The sequence below is a fragment of the Mustela nivalis genome, assembly GCF_964662115.1.
Source record: "Mustela nivalis genome assembly, chromosome: 11".
NCBI lineage: Eukaryota > Metazoa > Chordata > Mammalia > Carnivora > Mustelidae > Mustela > Mustela nivalis.
Genome location: NC_139030.1, coordinates 72,052,989 through 72,074,534, shown reverse-complemented (window position 1 = coordinate 72,074,534; position 21,546 = coordinate 72,052,989). Strand labels below are relative to the sequence as shown.

Below are 21,546 nucleotides of genomic sequence, written 5' to 3'. Positions count from 1 at the left end.
AGCCTATATTTTACACCATTTTTGTAGAGGGTTAAGTGTCATTTGCAAAAGTTCAACAGCCTTCTCCATCAATGTGTGTCTAAAGGGTTATTTCAGAGATTGGAAATGTGGCAATTATATATAGTTACTGGAATTAGCAAATGCTTCTTTGTAAGGAGTCAGTGGTGTTGATTTTCTTGAAAACATGCTACATTGATGATTATCATGTAACTTAAAATTAAGCAGACACAAAGACAGTCAAAGACCAGCCCAATGTCGTGCTCAGAATTTTAGGCATAACACGTCCCAGGGTGCTGTGTCCATGTACTGGTCGCCCATGGACTGTGGATGGTGTCTAACGGTCCCACTGTGCTGTGGATGGTTTGCCCTGGGCAGGACACGGCCAGGGATGCAGGGAGGCGGACCTCCTCAGGACCACCGCTGCTGGAGAACCTCACTTGTGTATTTTTGATTTCTCAGGGTTTGGATGACAAGTAGTACTGCCAAAGACACTCAATAAAAGCGGAAGGAAACTATTCCTCTGTTATCTTTTTTTAGTGGAAACAGCATTTAGTCTTTTGTTACCATCTGATTTTTGAACCATGTGAATCCATCATTAAAAGCTAAATATGAAGTTAAAAAAAACAATTTAGATCTTATGGAATTGAGTTTATGTAATATACTCAAAGAGAAAAGTAATGATGTCCGTAGGAACCGCTTAAGAATGGAAAACATTTTTAGATCCTTTAATAAAAAAAAAAAAAAAAATACCAGGGTACATTTTGTTCACTGGAAGAGAAGTCAGCCAGGATAATTCTAGCTTTAAAGTAGAATGTCTTGGGGCGCCTGGCTGGCTCGGTCAGGCGAGCATGTGACTCTTGATCTTGGGGTCATGCGTTTGAGCCCCATTGTTGGGTGTAGAGATTACTTTAAAAAATTTTTTAAAAAGTAAAGTAGAATGACTTTTTGGATATTTATTTCAGCTAGCTTATCTCTCTCTCACCCTCGTCCTCTTCACCCTGTCCGCCCTCTCCTCCATTTCTCTTTCTTTTCTATCTAGAATTACGCAAGTCTCGTTGACTCCACAACTTCCAAATACTTGTGGCTCATACTAGAGGGTCATCAAAACAAGTTGTTTTTTTTAAATACAGTTTTTATTTATTTGTTGGAGAGAGACAGCACAAGCAAGGGGAGCCACAGGCAGAGGGGGAAGCAGGCTCCCTCCTGAACCATGAGCAGGGATCGGATGCGGGACTCAGTCCCCAGGGATCATGACTGGAGCCGAAGACAGACACTTAACCAACTGAGCCACCCGGGTGTCTGCCAACAACACATTTCTGACAGGTATTTTATTTTTGGCCAAACGAAGCAAATTGCTAGCAGTAATTGCATTCTGCAACACTGTAAGTTACTTTCATGCCATCTGATGATTAAGGTAGCCCCAGTCACACGAGGCTTCTTTGTCTCATACAGCCATGACCATCCTTTGGGAGAGGCATTTAGCACTTGTGGACGGCCGCTGAAACCCAGGGGATTTGAATGAATTTCTAGGACCAGTTTATTTTCTGCCTTTTCTCGTGATGTCAGGTTCCTGATGAGCTGGAGAACTTGGGAGAGCGTCGCTAGGTTCCTGTTGTGCATGGGCGTGGCTTGACCTAGAATGGGACTGGCTGGTGGAGTGGGGTGAGGGTGCTTCTCGTGGAAGTTCCATGATGGTGTGTAGGGCACAGTGGGGAGAGGGAGGGATGGGGAGATGCCTGAACGCCCACCTGCCCTGGGAATACGTCAGCATCTCTCATGTGCTGCAGAGCCAAAGCCAGGGTGGCCGAGAAGGGGACCCTTCCTCTCCACAGCCCACCCCACCACTTGCCAGTTTCTGTCCAGCAGCCTGGCTGATGAGTGGGTCTTCTTTGCTTGGCTCTGAGCTGTCCAAGGAGGAGGAGGAGCCTTTGAGCCTGTCTTGTTGAGGATGGGCCCTCAGCCCCAAGGTGGGCAGGCTCAGTCAGGATGGGTTAAAGCAATGAGCAAAGGACTCAATCGGTGAGTGATTAAACCCAAGGACTTTTTTTTTTTCCTAAAAGATTGTATTTATTTATTGAGAGAGAGAGAGAGAGAGAGAGCGAGCGAGCATGAGCAGGCGGAGTGGCAGGCAGAGGGACAGGGAGAAGCAGGCTCCCGCTGAGCAGGGAGCTCCATGCGGGGCTCGATCCCAGGACCCTGGGATCATGATCTGAGCCAACGGCAGACGCTTAAATGACTGAACCATCCAGGTGCCCCTCACCCCTCAAAAATTAAACCCCAGGAACTTTAGGGATTAGCTCTTTTGGGAACATCTACATGTTCAAAGAAGTTCTTGGAGGAGAAAACACTGAAGAAGGAAGTAGTCCCTCCAGGCAGCTATGGAGAGCCATCCGGGGTTCCTTCTGTGAATCTTATTGTCATTCGAAGCTGTAATTTGGGGAAACCTAATAACTGATCATCATTTATCAGTTTAGAAATGTAAGGTCAGTATGTTTGAAGGGGTTCTGCTTTGTTTCAGGACTCTAAAAAGTCCGTAAATGTTAGTGCATTTCAGAAATACGACCGGATTGTTTTCTATGATGGGCAGTATGGAGCGGGTGGCTGGAGATGCTGCCCTGCAAGGACAGCGTGTTTGCTCAGCTTCTCATTTGCAAATCTGATGAGGACAGGGCTTGGGGGGTGGGGCGGCGCAGTGGTTGTGTTTCTTACCCTGTACTCTTGTCCTTTCTGCTTGTTCTTATAAATAACAAGACTTCGCCTTTTCCCTTTTTATCCCTTTCTTGGGCCATTTTCTGCTAAAAATAATGCAATCATAATAACAGAAGGAAACATTTATTGAATTTCTACTCTGAGCCGGCTCTGGACCTGGGGCTTTGTGCTCTCTGCAGTCAGTGGGGACAGCCACCAAGAGCAGGGTTGTCAACCACGCTGGTGATCCACACTCCACACCACCTTCCCCAACCCCTCCACGCCCCCCCCCCCCCCCCACTGCCCAGACCTCCATAGTTAGGATCTGCAATTCGACAACATCCTTCCAGAGCTGGAGAAGCCCAGCCTTCCTGCAGTTCTCTCACGGAATCCCGACCCAGCAAGAAGGACGCAGATACACCTTCCAGCTGAGCAAATCACATCTGGTTTCGGTTAAGTAACTCTTCTTGCTCCGGTGGGACAGCCCCAATTCTGGGGTGGTCACTGAGGGCTCCCACCCATCCCACAGTGTGCTTTCTTCCCAGAGCAAAGCCATCTCCCCAGAGTCCCACTGTGACCACATCTGCTCACCTGCTCCGTGGATCCCCGTGGCTTCTCTAGTTCAGAATCCCTGGTCTGGAAGCCAAGGTCCTCCTGGTCTGCCCCAATGCTGTCCAGCTCTTTCTTCTTCTAGTGGTCGAAGCATGGGGACCTTCCCCTCCAGGAGGAAGATGGCTCTCTGGTCCTCCTGCATGTCCCATACCTTCCTGCATGCTGCCACCTGCCTGGGTAGCAGGTGCTGTGTGAGGAGTTCTGACGTCAAGGCACACATAGGCCTTTTCTGGGTTCGGTGAGGTGTCTGTCTTAGGGATGTGGGCAGGGCGCCCAGGTGGCTCAGGCAGTTAAGCATCCGACTCTTGGTTTCAGCTTAGGTCATAGTCTCAGGGTCATGCGATCGAGCCTCGTGCTGGGCTCTGCACTGAAAGTGGGGCCTGGTTAAGATTCTCTCTCTCCCTCTTCCCCTCCCCTACTCATTCTCTCTCTAAAAAATATGGCATATTAATAGAAAATTTGAGATCTAGTAAGGCCAAGAGATCAAGAGACAATTGCCATTAAAAAGATAGTTTATTACTCATCATTCCCAAGAGAAGGGGCACATCGTACCATGGCGGGGGGCGGTCACAAGGGCACACACTAGGCTTGTTCAGGCAGTTGGCGGAGCGGATGCGGACAGAAGCCTTTGTCGTAGTTTTCATGGATGGAACAGGCCAGGCAGGATAGACAGGCTTAGGACCAGCAGGTCTGAATAGTTTCAGCAGGCTGTCCCTATCTCTCTGGCACCTGGCCCTCGGATAGTTAGGACGGGTGGAAGGTAGCCCAGAGTGTGACAGCCCAGTAGAAGGGGTGGTTGGGGGTGTGTATGTGAGCTCTGGACTGGTCGGTTTGCATTTGGAAAGCATGCTCGGGGTAAGTTGTATGCTGTCTCTGGAATGGGCTGACTCTGGGAGGAGCAGTCCCTCCAAGGTCAGCCAGGCCCTGGATATCAAAGCACCAGAATACAGAAAATGAAAGAGATGGTTCATATAGTCCTTGACCCTTAGAACATCTCTCTTGCTATGCGACGCTCAGGCTGGGCTGATGGCTATCTTTAGCAACCTGTCTGTCCCTGGCATCTGGCTTCCTGGGCTGCTGGCCACTGGGGTTTGGCAAGGGCGTCAGAAGACTCACATGGGATCACAATGTTGGGCTTGCCACCCCTCCGACGTCCTTTAGGGAGTTCTGGGCTGTAATGTGCTGGGAAGCACCGGTGGGCTCCAGAAGGGCACTCCTGTTACGGCAACAGGTGTCCTCTCTCAGTAGATACACCTGTCATGTGTTGGGGACAGAGCTTTTCTAGGTGGCCAGGCTCCAGGAGGGGTGGGACGCCCCTGTGAGGCAGACAGTCTGTTAACCCTCTGCAGGGGATGTGTGTATACTTTTTAGTTCAACTTCTGTTGAGAAGTACTTTCTGATACAAATACTATGATATTTGCAATCTTGATCCTCACAAGCAACCCTGAGAGGCAGAAAGGCCTTTTAGGACCCATTCCATTTCCAAGTGAGCATGAAGCTCAGGGAGGCCAGTGCATCCACAAGGGGGGGGGACATGGATAGTGCTACCAGGGTCTGCCTGCTTCCCCGCGGCGCTGTCCTCAACATACGGCCTCCACTGAGGGCAGTGGTGCTAACTACAGCCTCAGTCCCAACACTCTGGTTTTCAGTGCAAAACACCCTCTGGCTCCAGAAGGAGGTAATCTTGCAGGGACTTTGGCAAGGGTAACAGGGGCACAAGGTGAAAGCACTTTTTGCCAAATAATTTCCGAATGGCACAGCGGCAAAGATGCTGCAGACAGCGTGGCTTGTGGGCCAAGGCCAAGAGGGACTGGTAGAAGGCCTGGTGCATCTGGAAGGAAGGCAGATGGAACATAAACCTGAGTGCATGGACCCAACAGCCAGAAGGCCCCATGGTTGCCATGCCCTCCACCAAGAGGGTGTATGCACATTTTGGAGGTGCGGTTCCTCAGGCGGTCCGAGGATGTCTGTTTTGGGTGGTAGAATGGGTAACACAGATAGTCTCCTCACATCCTGCTCTACTCCCTCCACCCCCGCCCCCTGCACAGTGCATTGGCTGTTGAGCCATGTGGATGGAACTCAAGTCAATGAGACATGAGGGGATGTCTTCTAGAGGCTTCTGGGAAAAAAAAAAAAAACCCCACCCTCACTCTTTCTTCAGCGACAGTGACTGTGGACTCTGTTGGGTACATATGTGGTGCCTGCCACTGCCTAGGCCATATCTAAGCTCTCACAGGGAGAAGGAGGACACACAGAGTAGAGCCCGTGGATTCAGGTGGCTCTGCATGCCCCTCTTCTCTGGGGGGAGGGGTGGTTACTCAAGTCCAGCTGGGTGTGTTGGGTTTCTGCTCCTTGCAGCCAACAGTACCCCAAATATAATAACAGCTCTTGGCTGCATGATTCCTCCCGAAGAAAACCAGCAATGCTCAGCTATGCTTTCACACTCTCCCTTTCTCCATCCTTCTTCAGATGCCTTACATCTCAATGGGTAAGTGCCCAAGTGCACATGGTGCGGGGAGGGAGCTGAAGCTCGGGGCTCTTGTACTGAGGGGGAAGGAAGGGCTGCTGCCTTACCTGAAATACTTCCTCAGGAATCACTTCCCTCCAGGACTCTGACACTCGGAGCTGAGGGTAGGCATTGAAAAGAGTCTCAATGACCCTGGGGGCTGGTGCACAGGTCTTCAGCACCTGTTGGAAGTGGTGGGAGACCAAGTTCACGTTGACTGGGTTTTGGGCCCAGGTGGGGGACAGGGCCAGCTGATAGGGAGGTGTGTTTGGGGTCTCCCTTCTGTCACTTCCTGGCCGTGGGACCTCATTATGCCTTAGCCACATGGGGAACAAGAGCCCGCATGGTAAGAGGACAGCAGGGTTCCCAACAAGCCCAAGGCAGCGTTCTGGCCCGGGCAGTGCGGGAGGGCGGGGGTGCTGTCTTAGCGCTAGGAGAGCTACATGTCCCAAGTCTGGGCTTGGGAATGGCTTGCTCATCCTCGTGCCCAAGAGCAGCATGCCCATGGCTCCGTGGACTCTCCTGACCTCTACATTGTTGCTCAGAGCAGAGGAGGGAGGTTCTGCTGGGGGCGGTGGGAGGAGTGTGGTTCAAGGATGGTGTTCGTAATTTCTTATCTCAATTTTCTTATATGTCAGGACAATGAGGGAGAAGAATGGCTTTGTTGTTGAATTTCCTCCTGACTTGGCCTTTCTATTTTATTTTCCATCCCCACTGGCAAAGGATTCCTCTTTTCTTATTAGCAAATTTTACAATTCAGGTTCATCAGTTTCATCATGAAGATGAGAACACTGTTTGCTTTTTTAAAAAATACATTTCTTGTGATGGTGAATGTCAGTGAGCACAAAAGTAGACCCAGTGGTATGATGACCTCATGTACCCACCATCAACCCATGCCTCATCCCACCCCATCCACACGCCCGTCATCTCCCCCAGTATTATTTTAAAGCCATTGCAATGGATCCTGTATTTTCATCTGTAAATATTTCAGTGTGACTCCTATAGGACACTGTAGGAGAAATACAACATCATTATAAGACCTGAGAAGTTAACAAGTTTCTTAGCATCTTCAAATATATGGCCAGTGTTTAAATTCACAAATTTCTCTTAAATGCCATTGTATGAAAAAAAAATTGTTTGAATTAGAACCCAGATAAGTAAAGAATAAATAAAGAACCCAACAGGATTAAGATTGGTTGATATGCTGTATTATCAGATCTCCCATTTTTGTGTCATGTTACTTATTTGTTGAAGAAACTGGGTTATCTGTCTAGCAGGGTTTCTCGGTGTTTGAATTTTGTTCCTGGTATTCGTGTAGAGTTTGGGAACATAAAGCTCTTCATCTGCTTTTTGTAAATGCGTAGTTGGGTTGGGAAGATTGATCAAATTCAGATTTGATTTTGGGGAGGGGTAAGGCAACTTCATACTCCTCTGTTTTTGAGGTTTACGATCTACTAAGTGTTGTAAAATTAGTATTTCTTCACTGAGAAAACTGAAGTTAAGCAATTTTCTTATAATCAGGCACCAAATATCTACAGCAGACAATTAACAGGCAGGGCCAGTAGCTGAGCTCACTGGGGCTTTGTGAACAAGGTCAAATAGAAGACAGACCTGAATCACTCAGTATGGTTGCTCCATTCACAACTTGCTGAACTTCCTTCACATATGAAACCCCTTTTAAATATATTAAAACAAAACAGGAAATTAATATCTTTTTGTTTAGAGATAGGCACTATTAGCATTTTGTATATATTAATGTTTTATGCATTTAGACAAAAAATTAAGATATACAGTAAAAGTGGAGTAATACTGTGCCTATTATTTTGAAACTTGATTTTTGTCTACTCAACATCAATTGTGAACAATTCAGAAATTATAAATAAGCACTTCAACATCATTTCAGGGGCCATATATTTTATGAATGTATTGTAATATATTCAATGAGGTGATTATTGTAAATGGATGTTATAAACAATGAACACTCTTGAATATCATTCTTTCTCTTTCTGCCTCCAACCATTCTTAATTTAGATAACAAGATAAGTCTGTCCCCTTCTGACACTGAATTCCTAGAAGTAGAAATGTGGGATCAAGGAGTATGTACATTTTAGAGGTTTTAGCACTTACTGTCTAATTGTAAGTGTGTAAATTATCACACTTTTTGAAGAAATGAGTATGAGAGTCTCTTTCTCCCCTACCCAAGTCATCTCATTAATTATTTAAATTTGATAGAAAAAGTATGGCATATTTACATTTTGGTTGACCATTTCTCTTCCTTTATAAATTGCTAAGTTATGTCTTTTGCTCAGTTTTTCTATAGTATGTTAATTATCCGCATTGATTTGTATATACACTTTATTAAGGTTATATCTTAGTCATTCATTTTTGCAAATAATAGTATTATCTCCTCTCGGTATAAATATTTCACATTTATTTTTCTTGTCTTATTACATTGACCAGAGTTTTAAAGTTCAGTGTTAAAGACTTATTTATTTATTTATGAGAGAGAGAGAGGTTAAACATGTGTGTGGGTAGGAAGAGGGGCAGTGGGAGAGAATCTTTAAACAGATTCCCCGCTGAGCTTGGAGCCTGACCAGGGGTTCCATCTCACAACCCTGAGATCATGATCTGAGCCAAAACCAAGAGTTGGATGCTTAACCAAATGAGCCACCTAGGTGCCCCTAAAGTTCAATGTAAAATAACAATACTGATGCATCATTATCTTATTCCAAATTTTAACAAGATTATCCCTAAAGTTTCACTATAATAACCTTGGCTATTAGTATTAGATAGATAATCTGTTCTCAGTGAAGAAAGTAGCTCTCTATTTCTAAATTACTACACATTTAAGGATGTATTTTTTGCCTTTTTCTGACCAAGTCGATACAAGATTTTCCAATACTGACCCATTTTTGTCTTCATGGAATAGACCCTGTTTGGCTATTCTGCATAAAATGGCAGATTCAATTTGCTAAGATTTCTGTATTTAAGAACTAAATATGGTTTGTCATTTCAGCTTTTTTAGCTTCTTTTGTCAGATTTTGATGTGAGTTTATGCCAACTTAGTCAATTTAGAAAATTTCTATCTTTTTAACTCCTAGAAGATTTTTAAAGTACATATTATTGGAATTAAGAAGGCATAACAGATATTGTATTTAACATTGTCTAAGCCTAGCCTTAAGCTGCAGGTAATAACAAGTTTTTATCATTTTCTCTTCCATGGTTATTGGTATACTTTGTTTTGATGATTATTATTTCCCCTCCCCCTCCCCCTCCTCTTCAATTTGATTTTTAAGTAATCTCTGTACTCAACATGGGGTTTGAACTCACAACCCCAAGATCAACAGTTGCATGCTCCCATGACTGAGCCAGCCAGGTGCTCCTTGCTTTTTTCTTGAATCGTTTGTTAATGTATACTTTCCTGGGAAACAATCGTTTCATTTTATTTATTTTTTAAAAAAATAATTCCAGCATAGTTAACATACAGTGTTATATTAGTTTCAGGTATACAGTGTGATGAGTCAACAATTCTATACTCAGTGCTCATCACGATGAGTGCACTCTTGGTCCCCTTCACCTACTCCACCCATCTCCCCCACCTCTCTTCTAGTAACCAGCAGTTCGCTCTTTATAGTTAAGAGTTTGTTTGTTTTTGTCTCTTTTCTTCTTTGTTCATTTGTCTTGTTTCTTAAAGTCCACATATAAGTGAGATCATATGGTATGTCTTTCTCTGACTTATTTCCCTTAGCATTTTACTCTCTAGCTCCATCCATGTTGTTGCAAATGGAACAATCTTCATTTTATTTTATTTCATTTATTTTTAAAAGAGATTTTATTTATTTATTTGAGAGAGAGTGAGAGCACGAGAGACGAGGTCAGAGGGAGAAGCAGACTCCCCATGGAGCTCAATGCCGGACTCGATCCCGGGACTCCGGGATCATTACCTGAGCCGAAGGCAGTTGCTTAACCAACTGAGCCACCCAGGCACCCAACAATCTTCATTTTAAAGAAATTTAGCATTGCATGTATATAGGAAATAGACGGCATGTTGATACAGGATCTTTCTGGGAGGAGTTTTTAAAATTTTTATTGATTTTTTATTTTATTGTTTAATTTTATTGGTATAGCAGCTATTTAGCACCATTTGAATACAGGGGAAGTCAAGGGACAGCGCTCTAATGTGGAGTTGGAAACACAACTCCTCTGGGCCTGAAGAGTACAGAGTCAGGTGGGCTGTGTATCAGGAGTAGTGGTCCTGGGGTGCCTGGGTGGCTCAGAGGGTTAAGCCTTTGCCTTCAACTCAGGTCACAATCTCAGGGTCCTGGGATTGAGCGCTGCATGGGGCTCTCTGCTTGGCAGGGAGCCTGCTTCCCCCTCTTTCTCTGCCTGCCTGCTTGTGATCTCTCTCTCTTGTCAAATAAATAAACAAAAAAATCTTAAAAAAAAAAAAAAAAGGAGTAGTGGTCTTGGATTGGGGACATGCATCCAGCCTATGGCAGAAGGGGGTCCAATCAGAGACATCCTCTGACCTCACCCTCCTCTGTCTGTCTGCTGGGAGACTGTACTGGTGAAACCCAGGAAGGCAAAGGGCCCAAAGCCTTGTCAATGTGTCTGTGCATGTGGGGAGAAAACCTGGATGGGCGATAACCCCACTACATCTAGAAATAAGCATCCTTCTTCATTTGAAATAAATATATATATATATTCATATAGTGATGAAATAATTGTATTTCCAGTGTCATTCCTTATTTAGTCTTACTGGAATTTTGCTAATTTTTTTTTTCAGGGAATCCCCTATTGGCTTTTGTTGACCCATTCTCTTTTAAAATACTCTAACCCATCAGTTATTGTGTTTATTGTTATTAATTCCTTTGTCTGTTTCTTTCTGACTCCTTGGACTGATCACTCAGCTAGTTTAGTAACATTTTTCCCCTTGAGACATAATATAGGCAACTTTCAAAATAGTACAGATTTTCCTTTGAACATAGGTGTGATCATAGCCATAACTTTTGAGGCACAGTGTACTACTTTCTTAAATATTCTGCAATGATGTAACTATTGATGTAGTGGTTATTTAGAGGTTTATACTACAATTTTCAAAAGGTTATTTTTTAAAAATTAGCTGTTTGGTATTAATTTTCTGGCCTGTTGTATTATGGCTTTATTTATTTATTTTTTAAAAAAGATTTTACTTACTTATTTGACAGAGGGAGAGATCACAAGTAGGTAGGGAGGCAGGCAGAGAGGGGAAGAAGCAGCCTCTCCACGGAGCAGAGAGCCCAATGCAGGGCTCAATCCCAGGACCCTGGGATCATGACCTGAGCCGAAGGCAGACACTTAACTGACTGAGCCATCCAGGTGCCCCAATTCTTCTCCTTTCTTAATAAGATCTGGAGTTTTAGTCCCAGATTATGGTTATTACAAGATCATATTTTATGTTATGTGTATCTTCCAGAAATGATTTTTGGTATTAGTGTTTAGTTTTATAACCTGCGTTTCAATTACTGAAGTTGTTTCTCTTTCACTGGGTTGTATGTTCACCTCCTGTCCATGATTTGTCCTAGATACTTACCAAGCTCCTGCTAGAAGCTGGGGATTGTGTTATGTCTGCATGATACAGTGTCAAGATCTGCCCTCACAGACTTTTATAATCTCAAATAAAAGAAAAAGCACAGCAACAATAGAAAACAGGTGCCACAGTACCATAGAGGGGAATCACAAGGTACTAGACATGGTACCTAGGTGAGACCTGGATTTGCTGTGGGTGGTGATTTGGTTGGTCAGTTAAGACCTGCTAAGGAGGAGGAATTACAAAAGTATGGAGAGTCCTGAGGACAAGATTGTTCCAGGTAGAGAAAACAGGGACCAAACCTGGGAGGTGAGGAGGAGCTTAAAATGTTGGCCAGGTGCGGAGCATGATGTGGGGAGTGTGAGCCAGAGCCTGGGGATGAAGGCAGGGCATGGGCAGGAGGAGTGCAACCACTGTGATGAGGCTGGACATGACCCTGAGGACACAAGGGAGGCATGGGGAACTGCAAGTTGGGGGGTGACAGGATCAGATTTTAATTTCACAAGCATCACCATGGCTACAAAGTGAAGAACAGTTTCCCGGGGCCATATTGAAGGGTCGGAGTGCAGCTTAGGGGACATTTCCACAGGCTAGGAGAGATGGTGGTGGCCCAAACTCAGTTGGTATGAGTCAGGATGGAGAGAACAGGACGATCCTGAGAGACGGTTAGGAGGTGGAGTTGTGGGAATCTACGAACTTGAGTTTCCCAACCCTGAGATAGTCTTTCACCTCATCTGTCTCTCTTTTTTTAAATAGGACAACAGTTTTAAAAAGATTTTATTTATTTATTTGAGAGAGAGAGAGAAAGAGAGAGAGAGGGATTGAGAGAATGAGTGGAGGGGCAGAAGGAGAAGCAGACTCCCCATAGAGCTGAGATTCCGATGTGGGACTCCATCCCAGGACCCTGGGATCACAACCCGAGCTGAAGGCAGAAGCTTAACAACTGAGCCACTCAGGCGCTCCCTGTCACCTCATCTCTTTGACAACTGGTGTATTTCACCCCACAGACCTTCAGCCCTGGACACTTGAGACAACCTACCCTTGTTAAGCGTATTGACGGGCGGGGGCTGCTGCATCCTGTGGCCAGTGCTCTACCTCGCCTTGTGCTATGTCGACCACGTCTGACACAGTCATTCAGGTCCTCCTCTATAATACGTTCTTTAGCTGGTTTCCAGGAAGCCTCATTGGCCCCTCCTTTTTCCTTGGCTGTCTTCTCATTTCTCCTTCTTCTTGATGTTGGAATGTCTCTGCATTCAGCCCTTGTTTCTCTTCTTCTTCTGTGCATTCTCACTTCCTGGTGATCCCATCCAGTTTCCTGGCTTTAAATCCCATGCGTATGTAGAGAAGAGGTGTAGTACGTACACATAATGGAATGTCACTCAGCCATAAAAAAGACTGAAGTAGGGGCGCCTGGGTGGCTCAGTGGGTTAAGCCGCTGCCTTCGGCTCAGGTCATGATCTCAGAGTCCTGGGATCGAGTCCCGCATCGGGCTCTCTGCTCAGCGGAGAGCCTGCTTCCCTCTCTCTCTCTCTGCCTACCTCTCCATCTACTTGTGATTTCTCTCTGTCAAATAAATAAATAAAATCTTAAAAAAAAAAAAGACTGAAGTCTTGCACTTTGCAATGACAAGGGGCTAGAGAGTATGATGCTAAGTGAAATAAGTCAGTCAGAGAGGGACACATGACCTATGATCCCACTTATATGTGAAATTGAAGAAACAAAGAAAGAAGGAAAGAAAGAAGAAAAGAGACAAACCAAAAAACCCCAGACTCTTAATTATAGAGAACAAACTGGTGGTTACCATAGGGGCTGTGAAGGGGGATGAGGGAAGTAGGTGAAGGGCACTAAGAGGGTACTCATTCATCATGATGAGCACTGAGGAATGTATAGCATTGTGGAATCACTGTATCGTATACCTGAGACTGATATAACACTAGGTGTTGATTATACTTGACTAAAAATAAATAAATTCCACTCACATGCCATTGGCACTCAAAAGTTGTATTTCTAGGTCAGTCAAATCCTTCCCTCAAGCCCCGGACTGGAACAGCCAACTGCTTCCTTGGTATCAAAACAACCCTGAATTCTGTTAATTACTATACCCACAATCTTCCCACTTCAGCTGATGGCAAACCCATCTAACCAGTCTCTTGGGCTGAATGCCTTAGAGGTCATCTTTGACCCCTCTCTTTCTCTCACATTGCACATTCAATCCACCAAGATACCCTGGTGGCTTCACCTCCAAAATACAGCCAGAATCAGAGTGCCTCCCTCCCACTTGCCCCCAGCACTCCTCACATGGATCCTCACGTAGCCCCCCAACTTGTCCCTCCACTTTCTGCACTCTTCCTCCTGACGTATTTCCTCAGCACAGAGAGCAGAGGGTCCCCATCAAATGTTAGCAGGTCCTGCCACTCTGCTCAAAGCCCTCCATGGCTAAAGTCATGATAATGCCCTATAAGTGCCCCATACGATTTGAGCCTCTCCTCTCCCTCTGGTCTCATCTCCTACTGTCACTGGTTCTCTCCACCATCAGCCACACTAGTCACCTCATTCTCAGGTCAGGCCCACTCTAATCTCAGACTGCATATTGGCTGCTGGTTGGCTGGCCCCTTCCCCTATAATACTTGAAATGCACATGTCCTCACCTCTCTCAAGTGTTGACTCAAAGCCACCCACCCTAGCTACTGCACGTACAACTGCAACTGCTCACCTTTTCCCTTACTTTCTTTCTAGTCCTTATCATTTTATTGGCCCGTTCATTATGCTTGTGGTTTAAAGACTGTCTTCCCATTAGACTGTTAGCCCCACGAAGGCAAGAATACGTCTTCCCCCTTGAACTATCTACTCATATATCCAAAACACCTAGTATGTTGCTGACACGTGGCTGGTGCTCAATAAATATTTTTTTGGCTAAATAATCAAATAAATAGAAGTATTTTTTTGATGCATTACAAAGGCATATCTTATGAGCCCATGATATCTAAAAGCGTTTTACTTTTGTCATCAAAATGAAAACCATCTAGGATGAGTCTAAAATTCTAGCATCCAAACTTTTTTTTTCCATTAGAGGATTTATTTGGAGAGCAAGTAAAATGAGTCCATATGATTAAAATCTAATGACAAGTATACTGAAACCTTCATTACTACTACTTATCCATATTAGCATAATCAAATTTTTAAAAATTAATTTATTAATTTTTTATAAACATATAATGTATTTTTATCCCCAGGGGTACACATCCAAACTTTTTCTTTAAAAGTCTGAAAATGATATTTTCTTGTCTCATTATACTATAGCAGCAGAGAAATCAGAGTCCAGCCTGAGTCTGATTCCTTTATGAATAGCTTTTCTGCTCACATACTTGGCAAGATATTTTTCATGCTTTTTATGAATACTTCTGCTAGAATGTATATAGGAATGTGTCTCCAAGGACGCCTTGCTGGCTCTGCCGGTAGAGCATGAGACTCTTGATCTCAGGGTTGTAAATTCAAGTCCCATGTTGGGCATAGAGATTACTTAAAATTAAAATCCTAAAGAAAAGAGAAGAAATTAAAAATAAAAGGAGTGTGTCTCCCATCACTGATTTGCATAGAGTATCCATTCAACTTCTAGGAGTTAAGACTTCTAGTGCAGCTAAGTTTTCTTCTATTATGTCTTTGATTACTATTTCTGATCCATTTGCTCTAGGCTTTTCTTCAGTAATATCACTTTTCTGTAGGTTGGCTCACTTCACTCTGCTCTTCATGACCACTTTTTCTTCTATTTCTTCATTTTGGTTTTTTTTTTTTTTTACCTTTGCACTTAGGAAGAGGTTTTAATATTAGTAATGAACACACAGTGGTTGATTTTCCAACAGTCCAAAGGATTAGTGTGATTCAGTCACAGTAACTCCATTCTACTTGTCATCACTGGTTTGGGAAAGTGCATGTTTAAGTCAGCCTGAGCCAGTGAAACATGGGAAGATCTCCTCAGGGCTTCCAGAGAAAAGCAATTGGATATGAAGCTGGCTGGCCCAGTTGTTGCTGGATGCCATCTTATCACAAAAGCTATTTTGAGGACAAAGCTGACTCACTGAGGTTGGACAAACCTGATTCCTTGATAGCTTCGTGAGGACACAGAAACAACCAGTCCAAAAGCCTGCCTTACTTCTACATTTCTTGTTATATGAGATACAGTGGAGTCTGGAACCAAGTCAGCGGGGGCTGTGACCATAAGGAGGAGTCGTTGGGGTCCCAGAACCTTGGGGATGCAGGTACTGCTGGTGAACCTACCAAGGCAGAGAAAGAGGAGAAACACCCTGGCTTCTTTTTCCCTCCATGCCTAGTTTTCCATGGTGTCACCTTTTGCTGAAGCCAGTCAGAAACCAGCTGGCCTGGGACTCTGAGCTCAGCTTGAAAGTTCTAGTTGTGCTGCCCTCACCCCTTCAACAAGTCGAGTAGACCCCAGGGGACACCAGGGAAGGGATCTGAAGCCACAGGTGCCACCAGCCCAGCTCCCTTACTTAAATCACAGACTCTGTTCCTTTTATGAATCTGTTCTGTTTTCTGCCTTGCTTCATATACTCGCCACCCTCCCCCATATGACCTTGTCTCCTCCATCTTCCTTTTCACATCATTCTGCTGCCTTGTCCCCATCACGGGCTCTGTTTTTAGGGATGTAGAGGCTATGTCTTCTTGCACTCTGTAGGTGAGAGCATCCATGGCACACAGTTTCTCAGACTTTCTTCTGGATCTTCTGATGAGGGGTATAGGTCACCTTTCTATTCTGTGGATGCTGTCCCCATTTTTTGTTTTTCTGCTCCCTTTCCCCGTCATGGATCTATTTATTTATCTCCCTATTCAGCATCAGTTAAGGGAAGATCAGACACGAGGTCTGTTAACATGCAGGGGAAGTCTGTGGTGCCAGTCTCATTCCACCAGGGGGGCCTGTGGAGGGCCTGAGCAGAGGTAGGCTCATGAGGATGGTGCCCAGCCTCCCTCTGCTTCCATATTCACCTGGTGACTGCGCCCCACCCCCACTGGGAGGCCTCCTCTCTTACCCTCTTCCCAGCAGAGCTCTCAGGTTGCTATGCAACCCGGGTTCCTTGGTTTCCACCTCTGCACTTCCCTGCATCTCCTAGAATGCACTGCATCTCCAAAGACATCCCCTAATGCCTTTTTGACCTCTAGAATATTTTTGTAGCGACTGCCTGATTGCCTGAAAACTCGGGGTGGTGCAGCGCAGGAGCGGGAGCTCCCTGACTCAGACATGAGGTCATCGTGTTGGGGCCTCGGATCTGCTTTGCGGCCCCCTCCCTTCCTGTCTTCCTTACCTCCTCTTGCCTGTCTTTGCAGCTATGTCAGTACGAAGACAAGAACGGCTGCCCTTCAAAAGCCCGTAATCACCTTACTGCTGGAAGAACCATCATCTCTGGGCGCCTCCCTACTCGAAACTTGTTTTTTTGTCCCAATCCCTTCCTGTTTCAAAGTCCAACATAAACGGGCTTTAGAGTAGGAGAGAGACAGAGGGAGAGCCAGGCAGGCAAGCATCTTCCCACCTGAGCCTCGCCCAGTCTTATCCCTTCACCACCGCACAGGATGCCCCCAACGTGTGGCTATTTCCGGCTTTCACGAGTCACCACTAATGTGCTATTTTCTGGGGCTTGGCGGTCTCTGATTTCAATGGTCTCCCTTCTGCACTGGGAGGAAACCACACCATGAAGAGGAGCGGTTCACACTGGATCCCTTCAGATCTAGTCTCCCAAGCCATTCCTGCTTCTTCGGACTTTCCCCAGATACCCTCACCCAGACACTGCCCCTGCCCTTGGCCCTCTCCCTTGTCTCTGCAAACTGTTAAATGGTCCCCAGGGACTGCACGTGACAGGAAAAGCCTCTCCCACACTGCCCCCCTCCCCCCAAGAGCTGCCCTCCCTCAGCAGACGCGCCCCCTCTCCCTGGGGCCCCTCCTCCCTGGGTCACAGACTGTGACCAAGTCTTATTGCCTGTCTCTGGGAATTCATTTCCTGTCTCTCCTCAGTTCCACCTCTCTGGGGCTCCCCGGCCCTCCCCCATCCCCCGGCACTGTGCCCCCTCACGTTTGCCAGGCAGCTGGCTGCTTCCATTATTTTTATGCCAACACAGTTTAAAGATCTCCGCCGCCTCCGTGCTGTCTGCGGAGACGCGGCAGTTACACTCCTCTGACATCCTGGTGTCATTAGGGTCCACGCGCACTCTCCTCGGCTAATGAGGCGGCAGAAAGAAAATTAAGGGGAAAAAACCACACAGGCGCCTTACTCTATATGCAGATGGAGAAATAAAACAAGAGCAAGAGAAACAGAGGTGCGCCATTTAGGGGAGCTCACCTCCGTCCTCCCAGGGGGAGGGGCGCATACGCCACTCGCTCACTGGAGACCGGAGGGAAATGGAGTCTGGTTTGTGACTACTACCACCCCGGGATTCTCCCCTTGAAAAGCTTGGGAGGTTGGAGAACCGTGAAGTCACTTCACCTTGTTCTGTACTTAGGTAAAATGCAAATGTAAAAACTTGGGCCCCATCCTTCCAGCATGGTCAGTGCTGGGAAGGTAAGGCAAGACCAGAGCTCTGCAGACGTTTCTAGAATCTGTCATTCTCACCGCCAATCTTCGTTTCCCCTGGCGGAAGCTATCTGCAGGCCTCACCTGGATTGCCACAGCAGCGTGTGCTTTCCCACTCATCCCCTGCCCGTACATTTTCTCCATTCTTCTGCAGAAAAATCAACCCCATGCTCATTTGATTATGTCACTTCTGCTTCAAATGATATAATACATTCCCACTGCTCTTAAGACAAAGGCTAAGACTCTTAATCCCTGAAACCCCTGCCTCTTGCCCCCTCTTACTGCTTCCTTCTAGCGCCTGGGTCATCTTTCAACTGCCCCTACTACAGTGCTCTTTCTGCTCCAAGATTCTTGCCTATGCTGCCGGGAATGGCCCTTCCTTTCTTCATGCAGCCGAGTCTTCCGCCTTCAGGTCTGGGCTCACTCCCCATGCGCCCAGGGAAGTCTCTCACCCTGCCCTCTGCGTCAGCCAGCTCAGGCCCCCATTTGGCACTTTCGAGCCACACAGGGCCTTGTTTGAGCAAGCTCTCCGACCATGGCAACTTCGCACTGAACATGTAGTGGTTTGAGTCAAGGCTGTCCTCCACTCAGGTGACTGGCAGCTCCACTAGGGCGGGACACACGCGAACTGCCGTCCAACACGAACTCCAGCACTGAGCACAGGCGTTCTGAGAAACGTCTGCTGAAGGAGTAAGCAAGTGCCGGGGGGAAACAGCCTGTGTGTGCGGCTTGGTGGAGATGGCTCATTGCTGCTGCAGTCCCTGCACAGCCAGCACTCCTGGGCCAGTCTGGATGATTTAGATGGCCCAGCACAGGGGAACAAGGGGCAGGAGATGTGAGCAAAACCCACATTGCAGACCAAGATTCTGACCCACTATCCACTAGTGACAATTGCAAAACAAATTTGGATCTGCTGGTGTGTGTCACCCCACCCTCCCGCCTGCTCTCCTGCAGGCTGGCGCCCGCCCAGGCAGACACCTTCCAGGATTCAAACCCGGCAGCAGCCTGCCACCGCGCCTGCGCCTGCCCTCGCGCCCCAACGTCTGACTCCGGTGTTAACTAGCGGGCAGCCGGGCAGAAAGGCCTGGCACTGTCAACATGCTTGCTTCCCAAGCTGTGACACCACTTTGATTTTCGGGGCAGAGCACTGCGCACGGCTCCGATGGATGCTCCGAGTCCGCCCGCCGCGGCGACGGTGCCTTTGTCTGGGCATGGGGGAGCTGTGATTTATGTCATAAGCTCGCTGTGAAACCTTTGCCTCAGTAATTCTGAGCTCCGTGGGTGTCTCTTTACATCTATTTAAAGCACGGCTGTTGCCCACGGACGGCGTGCTCTGTGACATTCCCCGGTGCCTCTGTGTACGCCCCGCCACGGCGCTGAGTCTTGCCGGCAGAGCGTCTTTGTGGCTCGGTTCAGTGTTTGCTGCGCACTCCACGAGTCTGCTGAGCAGTCGGGTCTGTCCCTTTGATGCCCTGCGTGGTGATTAGACCCCTTCCCTGGTGGACCACTTGCAGGGGCCTGGGGGGAGGGACGGGCTGCTGCCTGATTTCCAGAGTTCGCCGTGTTTGTCCTGGGCAAGGCTAGAACAAACGCAGCCGCCTGCCTCTGTTTACAGGATTCCCAGGGTGGCGGTCAGTGTGTTCCCCTTTGAAACCCGCTCCAGACCTGAGCTCCAGGGCCTGGTGGCTGTGGACCCCATCGGCACTCCTCGGTGGGGTAGAGGTAGAGGTAGAGGTATGGGGGATCTCGGCCCAAAGAAGTCTCATCCGGGTTTCCAAAGATCTAACCCTTGGGGCACTGGCCCTGGAGTTGCTGGAGCTCACTTCATTCATTCAGCAAACACTGATGGAGGAATTGCCCTGCGGCACTGTGCTTACTGTGGGGTGGAGGAGACAAGGTGGCAATGCTTTTTTGTGAACACCTCCAGGTATTAAGCTTTCTCAAGAAAGCTCCAATCCCTTCCCAGATGGTGTGAAATGGCTGAGAGATCCATTGTCACTTTTAGGAGCCAAGTGCTTCTCATGGCTTCTTGGTCATTGCTGTATAACGGCCTCTGAGTTCAAACCTGCCTGAAGCTCCCTGCCCCCCCTCAGTGGCCATGCTCTAGTCTCATGTGGCTGGCGAAGCATGGGGGAATTCCAGGAGGGGGCCCTTGGGGGCCCAGGCGGGAGACATTGTGCCTTCTCCTGCATCTCGAAGCAAAGATAGGATAATTCTTAGAGCTCTGAAGACAGAGTTCAGGTGCTGGAGGTCCTGCCCCCAGGGATGATGTCCGTGAGGCTGCGCCCAGGGCTTGGAAACCTACAGAGATCACTCAGATCGCATGACTCCCAGGCTAACAAAGGATTACGACTCGTCACTACTGAACTATATTGACTTTTTTCTCTTTTAAAGAACTTGCCCCAAATATTTTTCACTTTTGGCCTATGCGTAAGGACATTTATTTTGTTCTGTTTGTTTCTCGGTCCTTCTTTATGCGGTTCCATGCCAGGAAGGGTGAAGTGAGCTTCTTGGTTTAATGCAAACATGGCCGGAGGGGCAGCAGGGATGTCCTGTTCCCTTGGCTGATAAACCAAGATCGCTAATACGGGGACACATTGCAATGTAAATGGTGACTATGAAAGGTAAGTGGTACAGAATATGGAAATGCTGGTGCTCCCTTTCAAGAGCCTGCCATATTGAAATTCTGCATTAGTGGAGTGCCATGGAGAACAATTCAAAGATACTGTGAGAGGTAGGGGAAGAACCTTGTCACAGTGCTGGTGAGGTAAGGACACACCGAGGGAGTTATGTGGGTAGAATTGCCCCTCTTTGACCTATGTTTTAATAGACACAAGTGTTACTCTGAATGCATCTACAAGGCAAAGTTGGCATTTGAGAGAAGTGTGTGGATTTCACTATTTCAGACCATCTAGAGTGATGTCCTTTTAAAGTAGAAGCTTTTCAGCTATTTGTTCAAAACATACCCAGCCAAAGTGTGTCTCCTGCATATGATCACTGAGTCTGGGGATAATTTTTAAGTCAAACACTCTCAGTTTATACCTAATGGCATGACTTCCTTTCAATGGAGTCTTTTTAGGAGGACAAACCGTTATTCCAACCAATATTTGGGGACCTTCGTTTTGGAAATATTTTCCATCTTCTAAGTGCTTTCTCTAATGGGCAATCCTTACCCTTTATCTTTGTCATTTCAGGGCAGATCTGATACGTGGAAAAAGTGACATGCTGCTTCAGAGTCAAGTCTGCAACTTGGGGCTGAGACCCCAACACAGTCCTAACCCTGAATGAGGCATTTCACCTGGCTGAAACCCAGGTGGGAGAACCTCATGGGCCTGGGTCACGTGCCTGGTGTCTTGTGTAGGAGTGTGGTGTGGACTGAATGTCAGATATTTGCAGACGTGTCAAGTGCTTTCATTCAAGTAATGACTAAGGTAGGTAGCCAGATTGGGTATTTCATTTTATATCAAACACTGGATGGACTTTCATTGTTTACCAATTAGATAAGCTGCCAAAACATTTTGAGCCATGAGGGCGCCGTCCAACTAAGTGTCCTGTGTCCCCAGTTTATTTAAAAACAACTATATTTAAGTTGGCTC

General features: G+C 46.6%; 1 protein-coding gene and 1 long non-coding RNA gene across 6 annotated transcripts in view; one reads left to right on the top strand and one right to left on the bottom strand.

The window, feature by feature from the left end:
* LOC309843843 overlaps nucleotides 1-21,546 on the top strand; it is a 137,753-nt gene that overhangs the window by 13,968 nt on the left and 102,239 nt on the right. For all 4 annotated transcript variants that reach the window (XR_014300364.1, XR_014300365.1, XR_014300366.1 and 1 more), the window contains exon 2: nucleotides 21,145-21,381. This is a non-coding gene — a long non-coding RNA (uncharacterized lncRNA). The remainder of the gene's footprint in view (nucleotides 1-21,144; nucleotides 21,382-21,546) is intronic.
* ASB18 (ankyrin repeat and SOCS box containing 18) overlaps nucleotides 3,801-21,546 on the bottom strand; it is a 63,501-nt gene continuing 45,755 nt past the window's right edge. For both annotated transcript variants that reach the window (XM_082689791.1, XM_082689792.1), the window contains 2 exons: nucleotides 5,875-5,988; nucleotides 3,801-5,131 (listed from right to left, as the gene is read on the bottom strand). In XM_082689791.1, the coding sequence (XP_082545917.1) occupies nucleotides 4,946-5,131; nucleotides 5,875-5,988 (300 nt within the window). In that variant the 3' untranslated portion in view covers nucleotides 3,801-4,945. The remainder of the gene's footprint in view (nucleotides 5,132-5,874; nucleotides 5,989-21,546) is intronic.